The 23,800-nt window shown below is 37.8% G+C and overlaps 1 protein-coding gene across 1 annotated transcript in view; it reads left to right on the top strand.

The window, feature by feature from the left end:
- Positions 1-23,800, top strand: part of PLA2R1 (phospholipase A2 receptor 1) — a 125,459-nt gene that overhangs the window by 87,425 nt on the left and 14,234 nt on the right. The window contains exons 17-23 of the mRNA XM_040229192.1: positions 354-511; positions 9,273-9,337; positions 9,612-9,718; positions 11,373-11,512; positions 21,586-21,703; positions 22,385-22,515; positions 22,844-22,988. Of these exons, the coding sequence (XP_040085126.1) occupies positions 354-511; positions 9,273-9,337; positions 9,612-9,718; positions 11,373-11,512; positions 21,586-21,703; positions 22,385-22,515; positions 22,844-22,988 (864 nt within the window). The remainder of the gene's footprint in view (positions 1-353; positions 512-9,272; positions 9,338-9,611; positions 9,719-11,372; positions 11,513-21,585; positions 21,704-22,384; positions 22,516-22,843; positions 22,989-23,800) is intronic.

Genomic DNA, 23,800 nt, shown 5'->3' with positions numbered 1-23,800 from the left:
CCACGTGCCACAACTAAGATGGAAGATCCCACGTGCCACAACTAAGACCCGGTGTAGCCAAATAAATAAATACATATTTTAAAAAATCAAAATGTCATTAAATATTACTAAAGACTAGTATCATAGCTTAACTCCATTTTTATGGCACATGATTTTAAAACATGCATCTAGCCCAGACTTTGGAATAAACTGTATACGTATGTATGTGTGGGAGTAGGTGTATTCACACACATTTTCTTAATGTTGAGTGACTAAATTACACATGTGAGGTCAATCATAGCACAGCCTATTTAAGTTTGCATTACATTGCTCAATAATTGTTGTATCACTTCCATTGCTTATTTCTCTTTCAGATGCACCCTGGCTCTTTTATCAGGATGCAGAGTACCTTTTTCATACTTATGCCTCGGAATGGTCCTCCTTTGAGTTTGTCTGTGGCTGGCTGCGCAGTGATATTCTCACTATTCATTCTGCACATGAACAAGAATTCATCCACAGCAAAATAAGAGCGGTACTTAAATTTGATTAACTATGAGAAACTCAGAGCTTAACTCCTTCTTCAGTCCTTGAGGGGTTTTGTTTTCAAAAGACTTCAGACATTAATTTGTTTCATTGAAAGTCTTAGATTTTTAAGAATTGTTTTTCTTCCTGTTACAAAGATTTAGAGAAAATAATGGAAACACAGGTTTAGTATGTTTGTCGGTTATTTCACTTCTCATGCTTTTTTAGCAACAAGAATGAGTGAGTAGAATTTTATTGTTTCGTGAGGTTCATTCCATCATTCAAAGCTTATTTATTCTGCATCTACTATTCTAGGGGCTGAGGTTTTATCAGTGCTTCCAATAGACCAAAATCCCTGCCCACCTGGAGCGTATAGTCTAGTCTAGGAAGGAAAACTGCAAGCAATACAAGTAAATAGAACTACGTAGTATTTTAGAAAAAGATAAGTGGATAGATGCATGCAAGAAGATTAAGCACTGATGAGGGACAAGGGCTACTGGGAGGTGCATGCTGTGTTAAAATTCCAAATTTTACTTATAAGAGTACAATAGTTTTTAGACTCCATACAGAAAATGGTAAGAAGTGCTTCTACATTTCAACTTCAGATAAAGACTGGACTTAATCCTTTGAGAAGCTAGGCTAATTAGAAAGGAGCATGGAAAATCTATTAAATATGAAATAGACTACCAAGGAATAGTGTCAGGTTTTCCGTGCATTTCTTCAGTAAGCATTTATTGAGCATTAGCTTTGTCTCAGACACTGTGGTATTTGTCAAGGACACAAAAATGTCAAGGACACAAAAATGAGATACAGTCAGTGTCTTTAAAAAGCTGGAAATAACACGATGTAGTAAAAGAAAAGAGAGCAGTCTGTACAAATTACCAAGGGGGCAGGCACCAGAGAGGAGCAACCTCATTCCTAATTTTCTCTAGGAAACTGTTAAAGGTAAGAGAGAGCCTTTTTTCTTTTTCCATAATTTAACATTATTTCATGGTCTCCAGGAATCCTTTATTGCTCTATCATCTTTTCATATGTTTGTAAGTTAACTGTTAAAATGAAGTTCTATGTTAAAGCACCCTTGATTTGTAAGAGAAATGTCTTCCCTCACATCTCATAGGTCTTTCCTGTCTCTGTAATTCTCTTCGATACACATACAGTGAGGAGGATGCAGGTTGGGTCCACTACTGGCCTTTGATGGAAAACCCAAGAACCAGAGGGGTTAGGTGACGACTGCACTGCCCCACAGAGACACAGTGGCAGACCACGCAGGAGAGCAGGCTATCCCCTAGTATCAGTTCATGTATTACATCACTACTCTTCATCTCCTACGAATGGAACACGCAAGTCAAAACCAGAACATTAAGTATCAATGAGTTATATATCACGACCTCAGAAAATACATTTGTTTCTTTAGCTAGACGGCAGAGGCAGACTCCTTGCCTCAAGTGGCAGTAATAAGAGACCAGGTGAATGGCTAAAAACCAATCTATCAACATGTAAAGGGCACATCCCAAAAGGAAGTGATAATTGGCCAATACTTACTGTCACAGTGTTAAGCACTGCGAAGCACTAATGTTTAATGGCATTCAATCTTTCTAAGAACTCTCTGTGGGAAGTCTGTCAGCAGCAGATCTTACAGATGAGGAAGCGAAGCCTTTAAAGGGGTGAAACAACTTTGTTACGCAGCAGCTTGGTAGTGGAATTTGGAAGTGAACCCAAGTCATCTGACTTACAAGGTCATTTTCAAAAACCACTGTGGGCAGCAGAACAGCATGTGCATTATATTAAAACAATCCATCCTCCAAAAGGTAGCCCTTGTATATTGTTGGTGAGAATGTAAATTGGTGCAGCTACTATGGAAAACAACACAAAGATTCCTCAAAGAATCCAGCAATTCCACTCCTAGGTATATATCTGGAAAAAATAAATACACTAATTTTAAAAGATACATGCACCCCAGTGTTCATCAGTCAGTTCAGTTCAGTTGCTCGGTTCTGTCCGACTCTTTGCTACCCCACGGCCTGTAGCACGCCAGGCTTTCCTGTCCATCACCAACTCCCGGAGCTTGTTCAAACTCCTGTCCATTGAGTCGCTGATGCCATCCAACCATCTCATCTTCTGTTATCCCCTTCTCCTCCTGCCTTCAATCTGTCCCATCATCAGGGTCTTTTCAAATGAGTCAGTTCTTTACATCAAGTGGCCAAAGTATTGGAGTTTCAGCTTCAGCATCAGTCCTTCCAATGAATATTTAGGACTGATTTCCTTTAGGATTGACAGGTTGGATCTCCTTGCAGTCTAAGGACTCTCAAGAGTCTTCTCCAACCCCACAGTTCAAAAGCATCAATTCTTCGGTGCTCAGCTTTCTTTATGGTCCAACTCTCACATCCATACATGACTACTAGAAAAACCACAGCTTTGGCTAGATGGACCTTTGGGGGCAAAGTGAATGTCTCTGCTTTTTAATGTGCTGTCTAGGTTGGTCATAACTTTTCTTCCAAGGAGCAAGCGTCTTTTAATTTCATGGCTGCAGTCACCATCTGCAGTGATTTTGAAGCCCAAGAAAACAAAGTCTGTCACTGCTTCCATTGTTTTCCCATCTATTTGCCATGAAGTGATGCGACCGGATACCATGATCTAGTTTTGTGAATGTTGAATTTTAAGCCAGCTTTTTCACTCTCCTCTTTCACTTTCATCAAGAGGTTCTTTTGTTCCTTTTTGCTCTCTGCCATAAGGGTGGTGTCATCTGCATATCTGAGGTTATTGATATTTGTCCTGGCAGTCTTGATTCCAGCTTGTGCTTCATCCAGCCTGGCATTTTGCATGATGTACTCTGCATAGAAGTTAAATAAGCAGGGTGACAATATGCAGCCTTGACGTATCCTTTTCCCAATTAGAACCAGTCCGTTGTTCCATGTCCAGTTCTAACTGTTGCTTCTTGACCTGCATACAGATTTCTCAGGTAGCAGGTCAGGTGGTCTGGTATTCCCATCTCTTTTAGAATTTTCTAGTTTGTTGTGATTCACACAGTCAAAGGCTTTGGCATAGTCAATAAAGCAGAAATAGATGTTTTTCTGGAATTCTCTTGCTTTTTCTATGATCCAGCAGATGTTGGCAATTTGATCTCTGGTTGCTCTGTCTTTTCTAAATCCAGCTTGAACATCTGGAAGCTCTCAGTTCACATACTGTTGAAGCCTGGCTTGGAGAATTTTGAGCATTATTTTGCTAGCGTGTGAGATGAGTGCAACTGTGCAGTAGCTTGAACATTCTTTGGCATTGCCTTTCTTTGTAATTGTAATGAAAACTAACTTTTCCAGTCCTGTGGCCACTGCTGAGTTTTCCAAATTTGCTGGTGTATTGAGGGCAGCACTTTCACAGCATTGACTTTTAGGATTTGAAATGGCTCAGCTGGAATTCCATCACCTCCACTAGCTTTGTTCATAGTGATGCTTCCTAAGGCCCACTTGACTCACACTCCAGGATGTCTGGCTCTAGGTGAGTGATCACAGCATCATAGTTATCTGGGTCATTAAGATCTTTTTGTATAGTTCTTCTGTGTATTCTTGCCACCTCTTCTGAATATCTTCAGCTTCTGTTAGGTCCATACAATTTCTGTCTTTTACTGTGCCCATCTTTGTATGAAATGTTCCCTTGGTATCTCTAATTTTCTTGAAGAGGTATCTAGTCTTTTCCATTCTATTGCTTTCCTCTGTTTCTTTGCACTGATCACTTAGGAAGGCTTTCTTACCTCTCCTTGCTATTCTTTGGAATTCTGCATTCAAATGGGTATATCTCTCCTTTTCTCCTTGGCCCTTTAATTCTCTTCTTTTCTCAGCTATTTGTAAGGCCTCCTCAGACAACTACTTTGCCTTTTTGCATTTCTTTTTCTTGAGGATGGTTTTGATCACAGTTTCCTATACAATGTTATGAACCTCCATCCATAGTTCTTCAGGCTCTCTATCAGATCTAATCCCTTGAATCTATTTGTCACTTCCAGTGTATAATCGTAAGGGATTTGATTTAGGTCATACCTGAATGGTCTAGTGGTTTTCCCTACTTTCATCAATTTAAGTCTGAATTTGGCAATAAGGAGTTCATGATCTGAGCCACAGTCAGCTCCCTGTCTTGTTTTTGCTGACTATATATAGCTTCTTCATCTTTGGCTGAAAAGCAGATAATCAATCTGACTTTGGTATTGACCAATCTGGTGATATCCACGTGTAAAGTCTTCTCTTGTGTTGTTGGAAGAGGGTAATTTGCTATGACCAGTGTGTTTTCTGGAGAAGGCAATGGCACCCACTCCAGCACTCTTGCCTGGAAAATCCCATGGACGGAGGAGCCTGGTGGGCTGCAGTCCATGGGGTCGCTAAGAGTCGGACTCGACTGAGCGACTTCACTTTCACTTTTCACTTTCATGCATTGGAGAAGGAAATGGCAACCCACTCCAGTGTTCTTGCCTGGAGAATCCCAGGGATGGGGGAGCCTCATGGGCTGCCGTCTATGAGGTCACACAGAGTCGGACACGACTGAAGCGACTTAGCAGCAGCAGCAGTGTGTTTTCTTGGCAAAATTCTGTTAGTCTTTGCCCTGCTTCATTTTGTACTCCAAGGCCAAATTAGCTTGTTATTCCAGGTATCTCTTGACTATGTACTTTTGCATTCCAGTCCCCTATGATGAAAAGGACATTTTTTTTTTTTTTTTGGTGTTGGTTCTAGAAGGTCTTGTAGATCTTTATAGAACCATTCAACTTCAGCTTCTTTGGCATCAGTGATTGGGGCATAGACTTGGATTACTGTGATATTGAATGGTGTGCCTTGGAAACAAACAGAGATCATTCTGTCATTTTTGAGACTGCACCCAAGTACTGCATTTTGGACTCTTTTGTTAACTATGAGTCCTCCTACATTTCTTCCAAAGGATTTGTGCCCACAGTAGTAGATGTAACTGTCATCTCAAGTAAATTCCCCCATTCCAGTCCATTTTAGTTCACTGATTCCCAAAATGTTGATGTTCACTCTTGCCATCTCCTGTTTGACCACTTCCACTTTACCTTGATTCATAGACCTAACATTCCAGGTTCCTGTGCAATATTGTTCTTTACAGCATCGGACTTTACTTCTGTCATCAATCACATCCACAACTGGTGTTGCTTTTGCTTTAGCTCAGCCTCTTCATTCTTTACCAAGCCCTTCTCCAGTAGCATATTGAGCACCTACCAACCTGGGCAGTTCTTCTTTCAGTGTCACATCTTTTTGCCTTTTTATATTGTTCATGGGGTTCTCAAGGCAAGAATACTGAAGTGGTTTGCCATTCCCTTCTCTGGGGGCCCACGTTTTGTCAATAGCCAAGATAGGAAAATAATCTAAGTGTCCATCAATAGATAAATGGATAAAGATGTGTCATATATAAGCAGTGGAATATTAGTCATAAAAAGAATGAAACTTTGCCATTTGCAACAACATATATGGACCAAGAGGGTATTGTGCTTCATGAAGTAAGTCAGAGAAAGATAAATACTGTGTGTTATCACTTATATGTGGAATCTAAAAAATAAAACAAATGATGAATATAACAAAACAGAAACAAACTCATAGATACAGAAAATGAACTAGTGATCATCAGTGGGGAGAAGAAAAGGGGAGGGGCAAGATAAGGGTAGAGGATTAAGAAGTATAACCTGCTATGTATAAAATAAATAAGCTTCAAGGATATATTATACAGCACAGGGAAATATAGCCATTATTTTACAATAAATTTAGTGGAGTATAATCTGTAAAAGATTTTGAATCACTATGTTATACACATGAAACTAATATAATATTGTAAATGAACTATACCTCAATTTTTTAATTAATTAAAAATAAAATAATATAAAGTCCCTCCCCAAATGATAGCTGCCAGCTCTGTTTCAGACATGAACAGTGAAGGACTTCTTTGATCCTTCCAGCAGAGCTTAGGTATTTGGAGAACCTCTGTACCCTTCTCTCTTCACCTTTTCCGTAATTCACTCTCTCAGTCTTTGGTGGTTGGGAAGGCAGTGGGAATGGCAGAGTTAATACCTCTCATGGAATGGAATAGTAAAACCCCATGGGCTTAGCCATTTAAGAAGGCGGAGCCAATGCCATGATCTAGAGCTGAGGATTAGATCTAGCGATCCCAAGCCAGACAAACCCTGTGGTGTCTTAGATGGTAAAAGTGTTACCCAGCCTATGACCAGGTTGATACAGAATGTTCTTTCAGTATCACAGGTGAGCGGCTGACTTATCCAACACCACAGTGTGCTACAGAGAGTAAAGGGTGGGGAGACACAGCATGGGGCAAGGGAGCCAAAAGGAATGGGTATCAATTTAGAGGAAAGAATGCTGTATATTTCTAAAGCAGTTCTTCCTCCTGCATAATTTGTAGCTATTAGGCAATTTTTGTTCAAGATAGTGATAGTATTTATGGTGACCTACATTTCTTAGGTCAGTCCAGAAGTTCCGGATGAGGAACTAAACGCATAGAGGTCATACCACTCATTTTTGTTTCACACCCATCCTATAATTGCAGGAAGAATAAAAGTAATTAAATATTTTTAAAGTTACATATGTATTGTATAGCCTCTCTACAAAGAATAGTAACTCAGAAATATGAAAGACAAAAATATCATTCTTTGGGAGAGTAGAAGAACTAATTATTGAGAAAGAAAGCTGGATGCAGTTTTTTAAAAGTCTGAAGCAGAATTTTTTTAATAGAATGCTTCCATCTTGGAAAAGTGATGACGCATAATTTCCTCTTTGACTAACAGAAGACCACAAGGGAATTTTTGAGAACAAATTTTTTGAGTCATCTTATTGGTCAGATCAATGCCAAAAAAATAAAAACAATGAGCACTTTACAAGTTGTTTGGCATGAACTAATATTGTTATGCTGTGTTGTGCAATAAATATTTGCATTTCAAAATTGCAATTTACTCTTATTTTTTCAATTTTATTTCAAAAAATTTCTGACAAAAATATATCAAATCTATTAGTCATCCCCCCAAATCTGGTGTTTTAAATCTTTAAAATAATTTGGTTTTGCTATTTTTATGGAAACATTTTAAGGCATAACAGGTTGTTCTCCCTTATATTGTTTTGTAGATTAGTATATTGGATATTACTGTGGGTTATTTGTTTATGGTAACTGTTCTTCCCATATGATGCTATCTATAATGAATACTTGTAACAAAACATAATTGATATTATGAAGTCCATGGTTGTATCACATTTTTTATACAAAAGAATACTACTATCTTTTATTGTTGCGGTTTTACACCTAAACTGAAATTCACAACATCTATTTTTCACATTGGATTTTTTACTCTGAGTGTCTTCTCACTTGACCTATGAAGTTCTGTCCCATGTCACAACAGGTTGTGATGTACCATGTGGAGGATTACCATGCTATAATTGAGGTGGTAATAAATATGCCACTTAAGATGTGGTAGTTGTAATTTTTCTTTAGAGATCCTTAATTGGGGCAATGAACAATCAGACCATGATTTCCATTATTGTTGCACACGAGACCTCTTTAGATTGAATGAAATGGTTGTGGTTCTCCCACTGAGTTCACAGCCAGTCTCCATGGACCCATTCCAAAGGCTGACAATAGGAGCCTAAATTCAGCATGTAAGAACATGTCCATGAAACAACACCTCAGGGAGCCAAAATTACAGTTGCTCCATCTTGCATTATTCACAAATTGCTGATATGGCAGACAGCCACACTGGTTAAGGAGTAAAAATACTCGTGTATAAATTAGAATGTTAGAGAGCTATTAGGTTCTGTTGTATGATGACTTGAAATTCACATGGGAAAAAAAACATATTTTTAAAATGCATCTCCAAGTCTTTACAGAAGAAATGAAAGTGAAAATTTAAGTGTATAATGCCTTCAAATTAACAGGTTTTTAGCATAAAAAATTAAGTTACTTTTCACACACAGCACACACACAATAAACAATATTGATTTAGAGGCCTTAGAGAAATCCTTAATGCCTCTTCTTCCTTTATAGTTGAAGAGGGAATTTCAATTTCCTGGGTCATAAGTCCACATATCACATCTGGTCTAATGTGTATATGCACATGCATGTCTATGATGTTTCAAGTTTATTCTTTATTGTACTGAGATTATGTGATAAATAATGGCATCAATTACTAAAATATAGAAAGGATAATTTTCTAGTTGTCAAACACTGGAAATACTGCAGTACGCTTTTGTCCTATACTGTAGTTTCCTTTTGAATGGGGGAGAGTGCTAATACTTACAATCAGACTAATGCCTAAAATACAAGTTATTTTTACTATTGAGGTCTTTATGCCTCGAATTGTTTTTCAAGTATTGTGGTTTTGCAGTAAATTTTTATAAATCATTGAGAGAATAAGTCACTAAACTTTTAGTTTAAAAAGGAATTCACATTCTATTTCACTTTATAATATTACTTTATAAATCCCTACTATGAGAGTTAGAAAATTTATTTTCTCATATATAAGAAACATTGTAACAAAGTTATATATGAAACTAAAATTATTTTAAATATTTGATTCCAATTTTCTTCTATAATGAGGAGGGAGTAGTTTAGAAAAATGAAGTTTCAGGTTTTCTCAAGATGCTTGGCCTTAGTGTACTCTTCTTTAAATAATTGGGTAAAATACTGAAGAATAGAAAGCTATTAACAGCAACCCCATTAATCTTAATAGTGTAAAGGGAAAACAAGTAGAATAAATGCTGACATTCTCTCTCTTTTTTAAATAGCTATCAAAGTATGGTGTAAATTGGTGGATTGGACTTCGAGAAGAAAGAGCCAATGATGAATTTCGGTATGGACCTAGATTAATTTGCATTTAACCCTGTTTGACAGGTTTTTTATTCGCAGAGTGATTGGACTAGATCTTAGTGGTTAATTTGTTGAATAGCTTTCAAACATTGTCTTTAACTTATAAATTTTCATTTCCCTAACTAAAGACATGAATTTTTTTTAAAATTTAATAAAATAATTATGCCTCCAGTCCATACCCCAGAACTCCAAAAATGGTGTTAGAGACTGAATGTGCAGAATGAGAGAAGACTTTTAATTTCTTAATTTTCTTGCAGTTGGAGAGATGGATCACCAGTAATATATCAGAACTGGGACAAAGGAAAAGAAAGATCTATGGGCCTTAATGAGAGCCAGAGGTGTGGCTTCATTTCATCCATAACAGGTTATTTTATTAATCCATTTTGGGGTTTATAATGCAAACATAATTTTCAGAAGACTTGAAGTCTCCTTTTAATTGCATTAATTCAGTGAGAAGGTTCTGTTTGGTTATTTTGCTTTTCAACCCCGTGTGTTTAATTTCATCAGTCTTAAGTTTCCTACAGCTTGTTCCATGCATTCATGTTCTTGAAAATAATTTACATCTAGATAAGTCCTTCATCTTGAACCAAAACTACCAAAAATGTGCCTACTGAAATGGGTCAAAAACTTGCCTAATACTGTTCTCTATGAAATTTAAATATGGGCTCATTAAAAAAAATCTCTTTGTAGTATCCAGTGTATAATTGGCCAGAACTTTAACCTCTGAAATTTTTTTCCATTTACGAAAAATTTCCCCTGAATTCACTGTCTTTTTTTTACACATTTGGCCTTAATTGCTGCTTGCCTTAGAACACCAATGCTCTGTCAGTTGGACTTAGAGGTACATGTATGTCTAAGATGGGGTTTTTTATTCTACGCGTCAGGGCAGTGTTATTGGGGTTGATTGTCCGCTCATATCCATTCCGCTTTCTATCCAATAAAAGGTAATGATGTTCCTAACAGATCCTCCCAAGTCAGAAGTAAAACTATGGAAAGCCATCTTTGGCTTAAGGGCAACTGCAGAGAAAGGAGAGGAAAATCCATGTTGTTAATCAGCTCGCTTTTGCCAGCAGGTGTCACAACAGCCTACAGAAAGGCTGTTTGTGATTCTGGAAGAAGAGCAGCTAATCTGAATTGAAAATAGCATTCCAGCCCCTCCTTCAAAATGCCAATATCTTTTTGGCTCATACCCCTCACACTAGAAAGCAGAATCTTCCCCTGCAATTTACATGTATCCTTGTCCTGTTCTGGAACTTATGACTTGAATGCTAATGAAATACATTCTATAACCTTAACTCTGAAAATAAAGACTTTCTAATTATTTTCTAAGAGACTGAGGACTTTGGGATACATCTTCCTGAGGGCATGTCTCTAATTAGTGTGTGTTTTGTTCAAGGGTCAGTGTTGAAAAGCGCTTCTTCCTTGGAAGTTCCTGGGTTATTTTTTTCTAAAAATGTTTTCTAAATTATTATATTTTTAAGAATTAGAGTAGAAATGATCGTCCATTATTTTAGAATCTTTTCCCTCTTTTTACCTTGAAATGGAATACTTTAAAACAAAGAATATTTATTTATCTTTATCTTTCAAAAATTCATAGTTTCTGGCTTTTATTAAAAATTAGGAGATTTGGAAATAGCAGGCCCCCAGTCTCACATGGCAACAACTGATTAAAGCTTGCACTCTTAGTAAAACAAAAATATTACTCTACAAAAATATCCTTTGTTAAACAAGTCAAATGTTCTTAAAACTTTCAACAGTGTTGTGATTTCATTTCCAATATTTGTTTGCATTTTTCTTGCATTTGAAAATTTTCTACATTCTTAAATTAGAATTACTGATTTGGCATTTTCCCCAGTTAGCTCTTGTCACAGAGAACTCTATAGTTAGTAGTTAAATATAGTTCAATTTCCAGATTTAAAAAAGTATGGTAAACCAAAGCAGTCACAAAAAAAATTGACCATTACAGAATTTCTACATCACCATTATTTTCTATTATTTCTAACCATTTTCTCCTCCAGGTCTCTGGGCTAGTGAAGAGTGTTCAATTTCTATGCCTAGCATCTGTAAGCGAAAAAAGGTTTGGGTCATAGAAAAAGAGAAAGATATTCCAAAACAACATGGAACATGTCCCAAAGGATGGTTATATTTTGATTATAAGGTAAACTTGTTTTCAAAAAGTTGCTTTTGTTTTTCTTTTGTAGATGTTAATTTTAGAATGTGATCAAAAGTGGGCCTGGCTTTGAAAAACCATGAGCTGTCCATTGGACCTGGAATTTTTTTGTCACAATTTTCAAGGCATTTGAGAAGTTTTCTATTTAGGGACAGATCCCTTGAAATAAGATGGTTTTGTCAAAAACAGCTTTGACACCACCCTTCATTTGTATACTCAGTTTTTGCCACTGACATTGTCATTCATTGTGCTGTATGACTACTTCATTTAGGTGTGATGTGCGTGCATGCACATGTGTGTGTGTGTGTATCTAGGCCATGTTCCCAAATGAGTTGTCAACTCCAGAGGGGGCCCAGACTGTTTTCTTCTTTTGTGTCTTTCTGCCTGGAGCCCACATAGAGCTCTACACGCCTTGTGAATTGACCAACTAATAACGTAGCTCAGTCAGCTTTGTCTTGAGCCTCATAGAGCTGGTGCTTCCATGAAGAATCAAATTTTTTTTTTAATTTTTTAAAGTGGCCAGTGGGGATATTGTAAGCCAGATTTATTATTTCTGATACTGTCTCCAATTAAGGCCAAAATTTCCCCTCCATTCCTTGTTTTAAAATAAAATTACTTTATAGGCCTTAGGTGGAAGTAATTAAAATGCATCTCAAATTATAAATGTTTAACTCTTTGATAATTAAAAAGCTCAAACAGTGTCATAATTTCATATACTAATATGAATTTGCTCCTCCAGCATAGGCAATTTTCAGTCTATATGTTTAGTTACATTGGCAGGGCATTCTCTCCCTTGCGATATTCCTCTCATTGTTATGAGGTCATGTGTATTTAATACATATTTATTGAGCACATACATATTTGGGACTGATATTTTTAATTGTGGTAAAATTCACATAACATAGAATTTACCATCTTAATCATTTCTCATGTTAAGTATATGCTTCCCTCATAGCTCAGTCGGTAAAGAATCTGCCTGCAATGCAGGAGACCTGGGTTCGATTCCTGGGTCGGGAAGATCCCCTAGAGAAAGAAATGGCAATCCACTCCAGTATTCTTGCCTGGAAAATCCCATGGACAGGGAAGCCTGGCGGGCTACAGTCCATGGGGTTGCAAGAGTCAGACACGACTTGGTGACTTAAACCACCACCATATGCATATTGCTGTGCAATGACTCTGCAGACCTTTTTCATCTTGTAAAACTGAAACTCTAAACCCATTAAACAACAGCCTCTCACTCTTCCTCTTCACAGCCCCTAGCAACCACTACTTTACTTTGTCTTTATTAATTTGACAGCTTCAGATACCAGACGTGAATGGAATCATATAGTACTTGTCCTTTTGTAACTGGCTTATTTCACTTAGAACAGTGTCCTCCAGGCTCACCCATATTGTAGCAAGTGTCAGAATTTCCTTCCTCTTGAAGACTGAATAATATTCCATCATATGTACATAACACATTTTGTTTTCCCACTTATCCATCAATGGACATTTGAGTTTCTCCCACCTTGTAGATGCTTCTGCTGGCAATTACATATATACATACATATATGTATGTGTGTATGTGTGTATATCTTGTTTTATTGAATGTTTAAAATACACAGAACAGTTATACCATCTTACATTTGAGAAGACTGAGGCTAATAATGTTGTGTAGGGTTTTTTTGAAACTTACAGCAAATAAGTCTCAGGCTGAGAATCAACCTCAGATTTTCTGACCCTGAGCATTGTCCCTTTCCTACAGCTGCCACTTCATATAAGTACTTAAGAATTACCAAATCACCTTAGCTCTGTGATACAATCAGTCCAGTGGCAGTGTGAGATATTTTCTAAAATAATATAGTCGTTCTCTAAAATGTTATACTGAGATATACTGCTTTTAATAGTCGAGAGACTTCCCTGACGGTCCAGTGGCTGACTCTACATTCCCAACGCAGAGGGCCTGGCTTTGATCCCTGGTCAGGCAACTAGATCCCACATACCGCAACTAAGACCCAGTGCAGCCAAATATATGAATAAATAAATATCTTTAAAAAATAATCGAAACTTTCAGGGCTTCTTATTTCTAAAACTATAAAATATTTTTACCAGTTATAAATTACATATATATTTCAATATGACAAAATACCAAATATTCAATAGGATTTGAGTATTACTAAGTTTTTTATTAAAACCTTTGACAATTAGTTTTTTAGGTTATTTTATTGTGGTAAAATATAGAACATAAAATATGCTATTTAAGCCATTTTTAAGTGTGCAGTTCATGGCATTAATTACATCCACAATATTGTTCAGCCATCACTTCTGTTTCCAAAGCTTATCATCATCCCAGACAGAAACTCTGTAACTGGCTAAGCAATACCTCCCAATTCCCTTTCCCCTCCAGCCCATAAAGTGAAAGAAAGTGTTAGACGCTCAGTTGTGTCTAACTCTTTGCGACTCCATGGACTGCAGCCCACCAGGCTCCTCTGTCTATGGAATTCTCCAGGCAAGAACACTGGAGTGGGTTGCCATGCCCTTTTTCAGGTGATCTTGCTGACCCAGGGATCAAACCTGGATCTCCCACATTGCAGGCAGATTCCTTACCATCTGAGCCACCATGGAAGTCCCCTCCAGCCCATGGTAAACTCTAATCTATTTTCCATCTCTATGAGTTTGCCTATTCTAGATAATTGAGATAAATGAACTCATACAACGTTTGCCCTTTTGTGGCAGGCTTATGTAACTTAGCATAATGCTTTCAAGGTTCACCCATGTTATAGCATGCATCAGAACTTCATTCCTTTTATGACTTAATATTCCATATCCACATTTTGTTTATCTGTTCATTTGTTGATGGACTTCAGTTACTTCTACTTTTTAACTATTATGAATAAATCTGCTAGGAACATTGGCATACACAAGGATCTACTGGAGTCCTGTTTTCACTTCTTTGTGGTATATACCTAGAAGTAGAATTGCTACATCATATGCTAATTCTGTGTTTAACTTTTTGAAGAACCAGCAAACTGTTTTTCACAATGGTTGAACCATTTTATAATCCTGCCAACAGTGTATGCTAGCAATTTTTCCACATCCTTGAAAATACTTGTTATTACTCATGTTTTTGATTACTGCCAATACTCAGTTCAGTTCAGTTCAGTCGCTCAGTTGTGTCCAATTCTTTGCGACCCCATGAATTGCAGCATGCCAGGCCTTCCTGTCCATCACCAACTCCCGGAGTTCACTCAAACTCACGTCCATTGAGTCGGTGATGCCATCCAGCCATCTCATCCTCTGTCGTCCCCTTCTCCTCCTGCCCCCAATCCCTCCCAGCATCAGAGTCTTTTCCAATGAGTCAACTCTTTGCATGAGGTGGCCAAACTACTGGAGTTTCAGCTTCAGCATTGTTCCTTCCAAAGAACACCCAGGATTGATCTCCCTTAGAATGGACTGGTTGGATCTTAAGAGTCTTCTCCAACACCACAGTTCAAAAGCATCAATTCTTCAGTGCTCAGCTTTCTTCACAGTCCAACTCTCACTTCCATACATGACCACTGGAAAAACCATAACCTTGACTAGACGGACCTTTGGCAAAGGACCTGTTGGCAAAGTAATGTCTATGCTTCTTAATATGCTGTCTAGGTTGGTCATAACTTTTCTTCCAAGGAGTAAGCGTCTTTTAATTTCATGGCTGCAATCACTATCTGCCGTGATTTTGGAGCCCAGAAAAATAAAGTCTGACACTATTTCTACTGTTTCCCCATCTATTTCCCATGAAGTGATGGAACCAGATGCATGATCTTAGTTTTCTGAATGTTGAGCTTTAAGCCAACGTTTTCACTCTCCTCTTTCACTTTAATCAAGAGGCTTTTTAATTCCTCTTTACTTTCTGCCATAAGGGTGGTGTCATCTGCATATCTGAGGTTATTGATATTTCTCCTGGCAATCTTGATTCCAGCTTGTGCTTCTTCCAGTCCAGCTTGTGTTTCTTCCAGTCCAGCGTTTCTCATGATGTACTCTGCATATAAGTTAAACAATCAGGGTGACAATATACAGCCTTGACGTCCTCCTTTTCCTATTTGGAACCAGTCTGTTGTCCTATGTCCGGTTCTAACTGTTGCTTCCTGACCTACATATAGGTTTCTCGAGAGACAGGTCAGGTGGTCTGGTATTCCCATCTCTTCAAGAATTTTCCACAGTTTATTGTGATCCACACAGTCAAAGGCTTTGGCATAGTCAATAAAGCAGAAATACCTGCCAATACTAGTCTAGTGTTATCTCATTGTCGTTTTGATTTGCATTTCCCTCATGACTAATGATGTTGGGCATCTTCTCCTATGCTTATTGACCATTTATATATTGTCTTTGAAAAATGTCTGTTCAACTCTTTTCCCCACTTTTTATTTGGGTTTTTTGTTGTTGTTATTGAGTTGTAGGAGATCTTTATATAATCTAGATATAAAACCCTTATCAGATATATGTTTTGTAGGTATTTTCTCTCATTCTTTAGGTTGTCTTTTTACTTTATTGATAATGTTCTTTGATGTATACAAGTTTTTAATTTTAATGAAGTCCAATTTATCTAATTTTTTTTTTCTGTTGCTCACACTGTTGGTGTCATATCTAAGGGATATGTTGTTAAATCCAAGGTCACAAATATTTACCTTATGCTTTCTTCTAAAAGCTTTATAGTTTTAGCTTTTACATTTAGGTTTTAGTCCATTTTTAGTTAATTCTTACATCTGAAACTTTTTAACAACTATTAAAACAAGTATATAGTAGAGTGCTCTGAAGGGAACCACCACAGAGGAATGCCTTTCTTGCCTCAGAGTCACATTTTTGATCCAGAGAGTGGGCAGTCCCAAAGCATGAATAAAACTCTTCTAGCTACTAATCATAATCCCTCCCATATATAAATAAAGAATATTTTAAGGCAAATCATAACAAGTCATATACTTGGCATTACAGAAATAATTCTTAGAAGCTTACAATGGTAGTTTTTGGCCATTGTCCTTTTCCTAAACTTCTTATCTACACAGATTAGCTCTATTCCATGTTTCCTTGAGTGTAAACATGAGGAATATATACATACACAAGCAAGGTACAGTAATGGTGCCGCAGACCTAGGGCAAAAAGAATAACTGAATGCTTCCTTTGAAAGAATACGAAGGTGCATGAGTAAAGCACAAACACAATCAAGAGGGGAGAAGGGCTTTCTGAGGCTAACTATGGAGCAGGATTAAAACACCCTTGTTTAGCTCAGGGGCTATTTTTAATCTTTATTGATAACTAATAGCTAGATTCGTGGTTTATAGCTCTGATTAAATACTTAGAATCACCGGGTAAGCTTTCTGAAAATTTATGGTGCAGGTGACATCAGAGAAGGCAGTGGCACCCCACTCCAGTCCTCTTGCCTGGAAAATCCCATGGATGGAGGAGCCTGGTGGGCTGCAGTCCGTGGGGTCGCTAAGACTCGGACATGGCTGAGCGACTTCACTTACACTTTCATGCATTGGAGAAGGAAATGGCAACCCACTCCAGTGTTCTTGCCTGGAGAATCCCAGGGACAGCAGAGCCTGGTGGGCTGCCATCTATGGGGTTGCACAGAGTTGGACACGACTGAAGCAACTTAGCAGCAGCAGATGACATCCTAAAGATTCTGATTTAATTGATCTGCATGGATCCAGGCATTAGCATTTTTGAAAAGCTCTCTCAGTTATTCTAATGTGCAGCCAAATTTGCCCAGCAATGCAACAGTTGTACAGTTGAGTCTTGGAACCATTCAGAGGATTTGATTACTAAGGATATGGTCACAGCAGGCTTCATGAGAAGTGACTTGTTACAGGATGAGGTTTCAAGGTCCCCATGTGTGTCTTCCCACCCACAATGCCCTCCTCTGCATATTAATGGCTAAAATCCCACCACTAGAGTCTTATTCCTTTGCCTTAACACTTTCCTTTATGTTTTTTATGGGAAATATTTCTGAGGTTGCCTCATCTGTCACCTCCACTTCAGAATAGAGTTTATAAGATCATTAGAAAAGCTGGAAAGAGGAGAATTAATGGTTGAGAGGAGTGAAAGCCCAGTGGGGATAGTTCTGAATAACAAAAAAGCTACAGAAGGAAAATTGGGAGACAGCAATGATAGACATTACTCACTTCAGAGTTCTAAATAAACATCAATATGTTTCACTAAACTTTGCTTCTTGCTTGTCAGTTTTTAGGACTAACTCTTATTGGTTATTTTTAAGGAAAAAAAATGCTGCCTGCTTGACTGTTTACCATTAAGAGTTTCAAAACAGAGATAACAGAAGTTGTGGCTTTTCTCATGTCTCATACATTATTTTCTTCATGTTTGATGATGTAAAAGAGGCTTGACCAGGGATTATCCCAGGAAGAGTGAGTCATGTAAGAAATCTGGCACAGCAGAGCTGTGTATAAGAGGAAGACATTCTTTGTGTGTATGTGTGTATCAGACTAACTGTTGTGCTTCTACTTATATGTTTTATTCAAGGACCTGGATTTAGTGGTGATGGCTGCTTTGTACCATCTCAGTTCAGTTCAGTTCAGTTCAGTCGCTCAGTCGTGTCCGAACTCTTTGCGACCCCACAGACTGCAGCATGCCAGGCTTCCTTGTCCATTGCCATCTCCCAGAGCTTACTCAAACTCATGTCCAGTGAGTTGGTGGTGCCATCCAACCATCTCATCCTCTGTCATACCCTTCTTCTCTTGCCTTCAATCTTTCCCAACATCAAGGTCTTTTCCCATGAGTCAGTTCTTCACATCAGGGGGCCAAAGTATTGGAGTTTCAGTTTCAGCCTCAGTCCTTCCAGTGAATATTCAAGACCATCTAGTTTTAGATTACCATCTAGTTTTAGATTAGCCAGTGTTTTGTACCATCTAGTTTTAGATTAGCCAGTGTTTCATTTTATGCATAGCATAGTTCTTCCTTTAAAGAAAATGCTCTCCTTTTTTAAATTATTCAAATTCTAGCACTTTTTTCATTCATTCCATTTAACTGTATTGCATATTGGCAACTCAGTGGTGAGGGAAAACAAATACAGTCCCTTCTCTCTTAGAGCTTATAGGCTAGAGGGGACAAAACATTAGTAAATCAATCAGGAAAATAACTCTAATTTACAACTTTGGCATAAGTGATGGAGAGTTAGTTCCATAGAAGGAAGACCTAACTGAGGCAGTCAGAAGGACAGGAAGCATCAAAAGCAAGGGAAACAACATGTGCTAAAGACCTGTGGTGAGAAGGAATGTGATATATTGAAGAAAATAAAAGAAGCATAGAGAACTAGAATATAGAAAGTGAGACAAAAGAAGTAGGCAAGGGTGATATTGTGTTTGAGTTCCTGGTTTTATCCTAAGAGCAGTGGGAAACCCCAAAGTACAGTGCCCAAAGCATCTGACATGGCTGAGTGAGCACATGCGCATTCAGGCTGCAGTACCAAAACTAGATCCAAGAAAGGCAAGGGTGCGGAAAGGGAGAGCCGTTAGGAGGAAATTGCACTAGTCCAGACAAGAAGTAAGTCCCTGGGGCTAAGATCATGGTGGGGCAGTGGGACTAGGAGACGGTGAAGGACTCAGAAATGGGATGTCCAGATGGTAGTACCGAAGGGGTGATGGAGGTGACTGAAGGGTCAGAAGATCTCAGGTTTTAGACTTAACTGAAACTGTAGCAGTTAAGCATAACTGACTATGCTATTCAACATCAGTAAGAACACTGAAAAAGTATCGAATTTGGGAGAAAGATCATGAATTCCATTTTCACGTTTTGAGCTGGAAATGACTTGAAGAGCAAAAAAAGATTTTTATATGCAGAAGTCGTTTAGAATACAGTAAGGTATCCTTGCTGCCGCTGCTAAGTCGCTTCAGTCATATCCTTACTTCACATCAATAATCAGAGATGCATTAAACTTGATCACATTTTGGAAAGCAGTAAGTAAATAAACAATTTAAAATTAAGGGTGTTGTACTTCATCTTGCTACTTTGCTTTAATTATTAATGACACAATTTCAAAGTGTGTTAGCAAACATGTTATATTTTTAGATACAGTGAAGTTATGGTAATGGGAGGCTACACTCCTATAGTCAAGCTAGTCAAGCCTCAGTTGGCTGAAGCAAACAGAGCAGTGGTGAGGCTGGGTGGGAGGAGGGAGGGTATGGGTGTTTGTGTTTTCTGGAGAGATTTATTGAGCTAAATGAACCTGAGGTTCACTGGTATTTATGAATGGTTCATTAGTGTGACTATCTGAACACAAGGTGACTTTGCATTAAATGATAAGACTTCCTAATAATTAGTATGTGCCACTCTTTGGAATTCATAATTAGAGGAAAGAGGCAGAATGAAAGGAAATAGATAAAAGGATAGTTGTTATAAAATTAAAATCCTTTAAAGCCAGTTCCATTTCTTTGTGAAGCAAACAGGTAAAGAGGATCAGAAAAAGTGGAAATGTATTTCCTATCTTGGTTGGCAGCTCAACTTCATGCTAGATCAAGGTCTCTGGTTTTTGTCCTAAGAACAGTGGAAAATCCCTGAAGGGTTTAAAGGGCGACATGTTCAGAACTGAGTTCTGAAAAGAATTACCTGAGCAGTATTGACATTAGGGTCTGGATAATTAATTCCTTGATGTAGGACACTGACCAGTGCATTATGGAATGTTTAGCAGCATCCCTGGTCTCTACTCACTAGATGTCAATAGCAATGCTCCCCATCTGCCCAACCCTATCTGAACCATGACAACCAAAATGTTTCCAGACATTATCAAAATATAATCTAAGGAGCAAAATGGTCTTGTTTGAGAACCACTGGATTAAATCTAGAATCTTTAGAATGTCACTTCACAATCATTTCAGGGTCTATTGGCTTTTATCTTGTTCCATAAATATTTATTGAAGACCTTCTTAGTTGTGATGTTCAAAGAGAAGCAACATTTAGTCTCTGCTTTTTAAGGAGTTTATGATGGTAGGGAAAGGATGAGGGACTGATACATTTAGATATTAAAGAAGGATGGGGGTAGGATGCTCTCTCAAGTGCAGGGTGCCACATTAACCTAGAATACTCTTGTAGCTGGGATTTTCTCAGTGGCAGATCTCATGCTCAGACTCATCACTGACCAGGGATGGCTATGTTCGTTGATGAGAGAATAATCCACATGGAATATTTTTTGCAAAAAGTCTTTCCCGACTTCTCTGGAACTTTGCCTGAGGCTTTCTCTTCTCTTTCTGTCTCCTCTCCTCTGATTCCATATAGCTTGACTACCATGGTTAAACTTCACAGAGTTCAGTGAGGAGGTGCTTTTCTTCACCTTGCCTACTCTGCCTAGCAGTTACCATTCCATACCTCTTGTTCCATAATGAGTAGCCCCTGACATGCCACAGATGTGATTCTCTCCTGAGTAACAGGCAGCTCTCACTGCCAAACCCCACAGCCTTCTTTTTGAGTTCCACTGGACACTGTTGTCCCCCTCGCTTCTGTTTCTCCTTCCTAGGCTTCCTTGGTCCTGCTTTTGCTTTTCTTCCCTTTGGCTCATTCTTTTCTTTTCCCGCTCTTCCTCACTGACTTTTGGACCACATGGCTGACTCCACGTATTTAGGGACTTTAAATACCTGATGTGGTCTGCGTCCCCAGGATTCCTCTCTCGCTGAAAAGTGAGAGAGTGTATTTGTAAATAAAATCAAATGAACATATTAACTGCCACCGAAAGAAATTTTTTTTAGATGAAATCCTCCCCTGTCAACTCTGCAGTGAGGCTGGCTTCTTTTTAGAAGGAATGCTCGTTTTCACTGAGCAAAAGACATTGTTCTGACATTGTGCATGACAAAACACATCGCTGTCTCTGAGGCCGCCTGATGCAAATGCACAGAAGTCCTGACTCACCCTGAAAGCTGGTCCTCTTGGTTTTGCTTTCACACCTTTGGAGTAGCTGGGAAAAAAACAAAAAAAAAAGAGTCGCTTCTGTCCAAGAAAATCATAAAGAATCTTCAAAGCTGATCCTCGGTGTGTTTAGGAAACTTTTAATTCACTTAGAAAAATATGGAAATGAATGCTTTTTTGGGACATTTTTATAGTGCCTTTTGCTGAAAATCCCTGAAGGCCCAAGTGACTGGAAGAACTGGACATCTGCTCAAGACTTTTGTGTTGAAGAAGGGGGGACACTGGTTGCCATTGAAAATGAGGTGGAACAAGGTAGCGTACTCAATGTTCAATCAGGCAAAAATCGCCGTTTTTACTGAAGTGTCTGTTAAAACATTTCTCTGAAATACTAACCTTTCCAACCAACATTTTAAGTATTATGTTGCTGGTGACACTAACTTTTCAGTGTGACTTATATGGTTTATATCTTGATATCTGTAAAAGTTAGTACACTCCATTGCTTAGAAACTGCTGATTTTTCAGAGCTTTTTGTCTCACCAGGAGTAATGGAAAGAATAAAGACATACTTATGATCAGTATTTCAAAATAGCTAAAATAATCTGAGGTAAAGTCTATTATAATTGCATGGTATAATGTTTTAGATCCTTTTAGATCCTTACATACTTTTATTTGCTATTTAGGCAATAATTGTATACTTTAAGCATAAGCGATTAGCCCTTCTTTGCTTAGGAAGACACTGAATGAACATTGAAAATTGTTTTGTTAATGATATGATGAAATTCCAGGTTTAGCCAACTAATTTCTGTCAATTTAAGCTGAATAAAAATGAAAGAGACTGTATTACCTTAATAAGGACAAAGTAATGAATTCCTACAATTGATTAGTAATTAAGTTTTGCTGTCATTTAAATAAAATCATAGCTATAAACAGAATGTGATGATTATCCACATGGTTTATGTGTATTAAATTTGCTAATGTATTCTTATTTTTCAGCTTTCATTACCATGAATCTTTTTGGCCATACCACTAATGTGTGGATAGGGTTACAAAATGATGATTATGAAAAATGGCTAAATGGAAGGCCTGTGTCATATTCTAATTGGTCTCCATTTGATACAATAAATGTAAGTTTTAAGAATCATTTTTTATCAGTCATTTTAGCAAGAGATCTTATTTGATCCTTGTTTACTGAAGTTTTATTTTTATTAGTTTGTCAATATATTTTTAATAATGTAATTTCATATAATTTTCATGCATTCCATAGATGTAATTACTCATCACAATAATTATTTATTTATGTGTGGGTTATAAAGTGATTTGTGAACAAGTTTATTAAATGCAAATAAAGGAATAATAGTGTTTGAATTTTTAAAATTATGTTCTTAATAAAAATGTCAGTGTTATGATAATGTTATATGTTACCATTTTTTTAAACATGTATTTTTTTTGAAGATTCCAAATCACAACACCACTGAAGTTCAAAAACGCATTCCTCTCTGTGGCTTGCTGTCAAATAATCCTAATTTTCATTTCACTGGAAAATGGTATTTTGAAGACTGTAGAGAAGGTTATGGGTTTGTTTGTGAAAAAATGCAGGGTAAGAAATATTTGCTTTTTTATTCCTTTCATTTCCATGGCCCACTCTTCTCTTCCACATTTGTTTACACACTGTATAAATGATAGTTTCATAGCTAATAGTGCCAGTGCTTATTCTTTGAGCTTTACACACATATGGTAATTTAATCTCCACTACCTCAGGGCTGTGCCCGCTAGTGGGGTTCTAAGGACTCCAGAGACCACTTGAGTGATGACCAAGTTTATGCATTCATTTTGGTCATTTTCAAAGGTTTTACTGCTTGCTGTAGGATTGGGTCTGTTCAGATTATTAAAAAGACATTGCAAAATTATTGGAAAAGAGTCAAGGAAATAAGCCAACTCAATTCCTTTTTGGGGATCCTAAAATGGCATCTGTGGCTAAACATGGCTTACAGCACTTTTCTAGGTCTGATTATCAGAACGCCCAGTGACTTCCGGTATGAAATACCAGAGCTATAGTGCTAAAAAGCAGCCAGTGGGGACAGTGAGCGGTGTAGATGCACTCTAAGTGACCTTGAGCAGTAAAAATAACAATTAACAAGAGCTCACATCTCTTGCTTTTACCCAGTCCCAGGCTTCCCTAGAAGGCCATTGTCTGTGTCTAGAGCTGTGTGGAACTGTAGGCAGCCGAGGATATACATGCTTACTTGGAATGTGAATTATACCTCTTAGTGTTACATACATGCGAATTCTTTGATGCTACTAAGTATCAACCATCCTTATAACAGCAGTTTCAAGAAAACCCTAGTTCCTAGTTCACAGTTATCACTTAAGAATAGTAGTGGTTAGGAACTGAAAGAAGATATCAGATCA

The sequence above is a fragment of the Oryx dammah genome, unplaced genomic scaffold, assembly GCF_014754425.2.
Source record: "Oryx dammah isolate SB20612 unplaced genomic scaffold, SCBI_Odam_1.1 HiC_scaffold_27, whole genome shotgun sequence".
NCBI lineage: Eukaryota > Metazoa > Chordata > Mammalia > Artiodactyla > Bovidae > Oryx > Oryx dammah.
The sequence above is the reverse complement of the archived record's forward strand: the minus strand, read 5'-3'. Positions and strand labels throughout refer to the sequence as shown.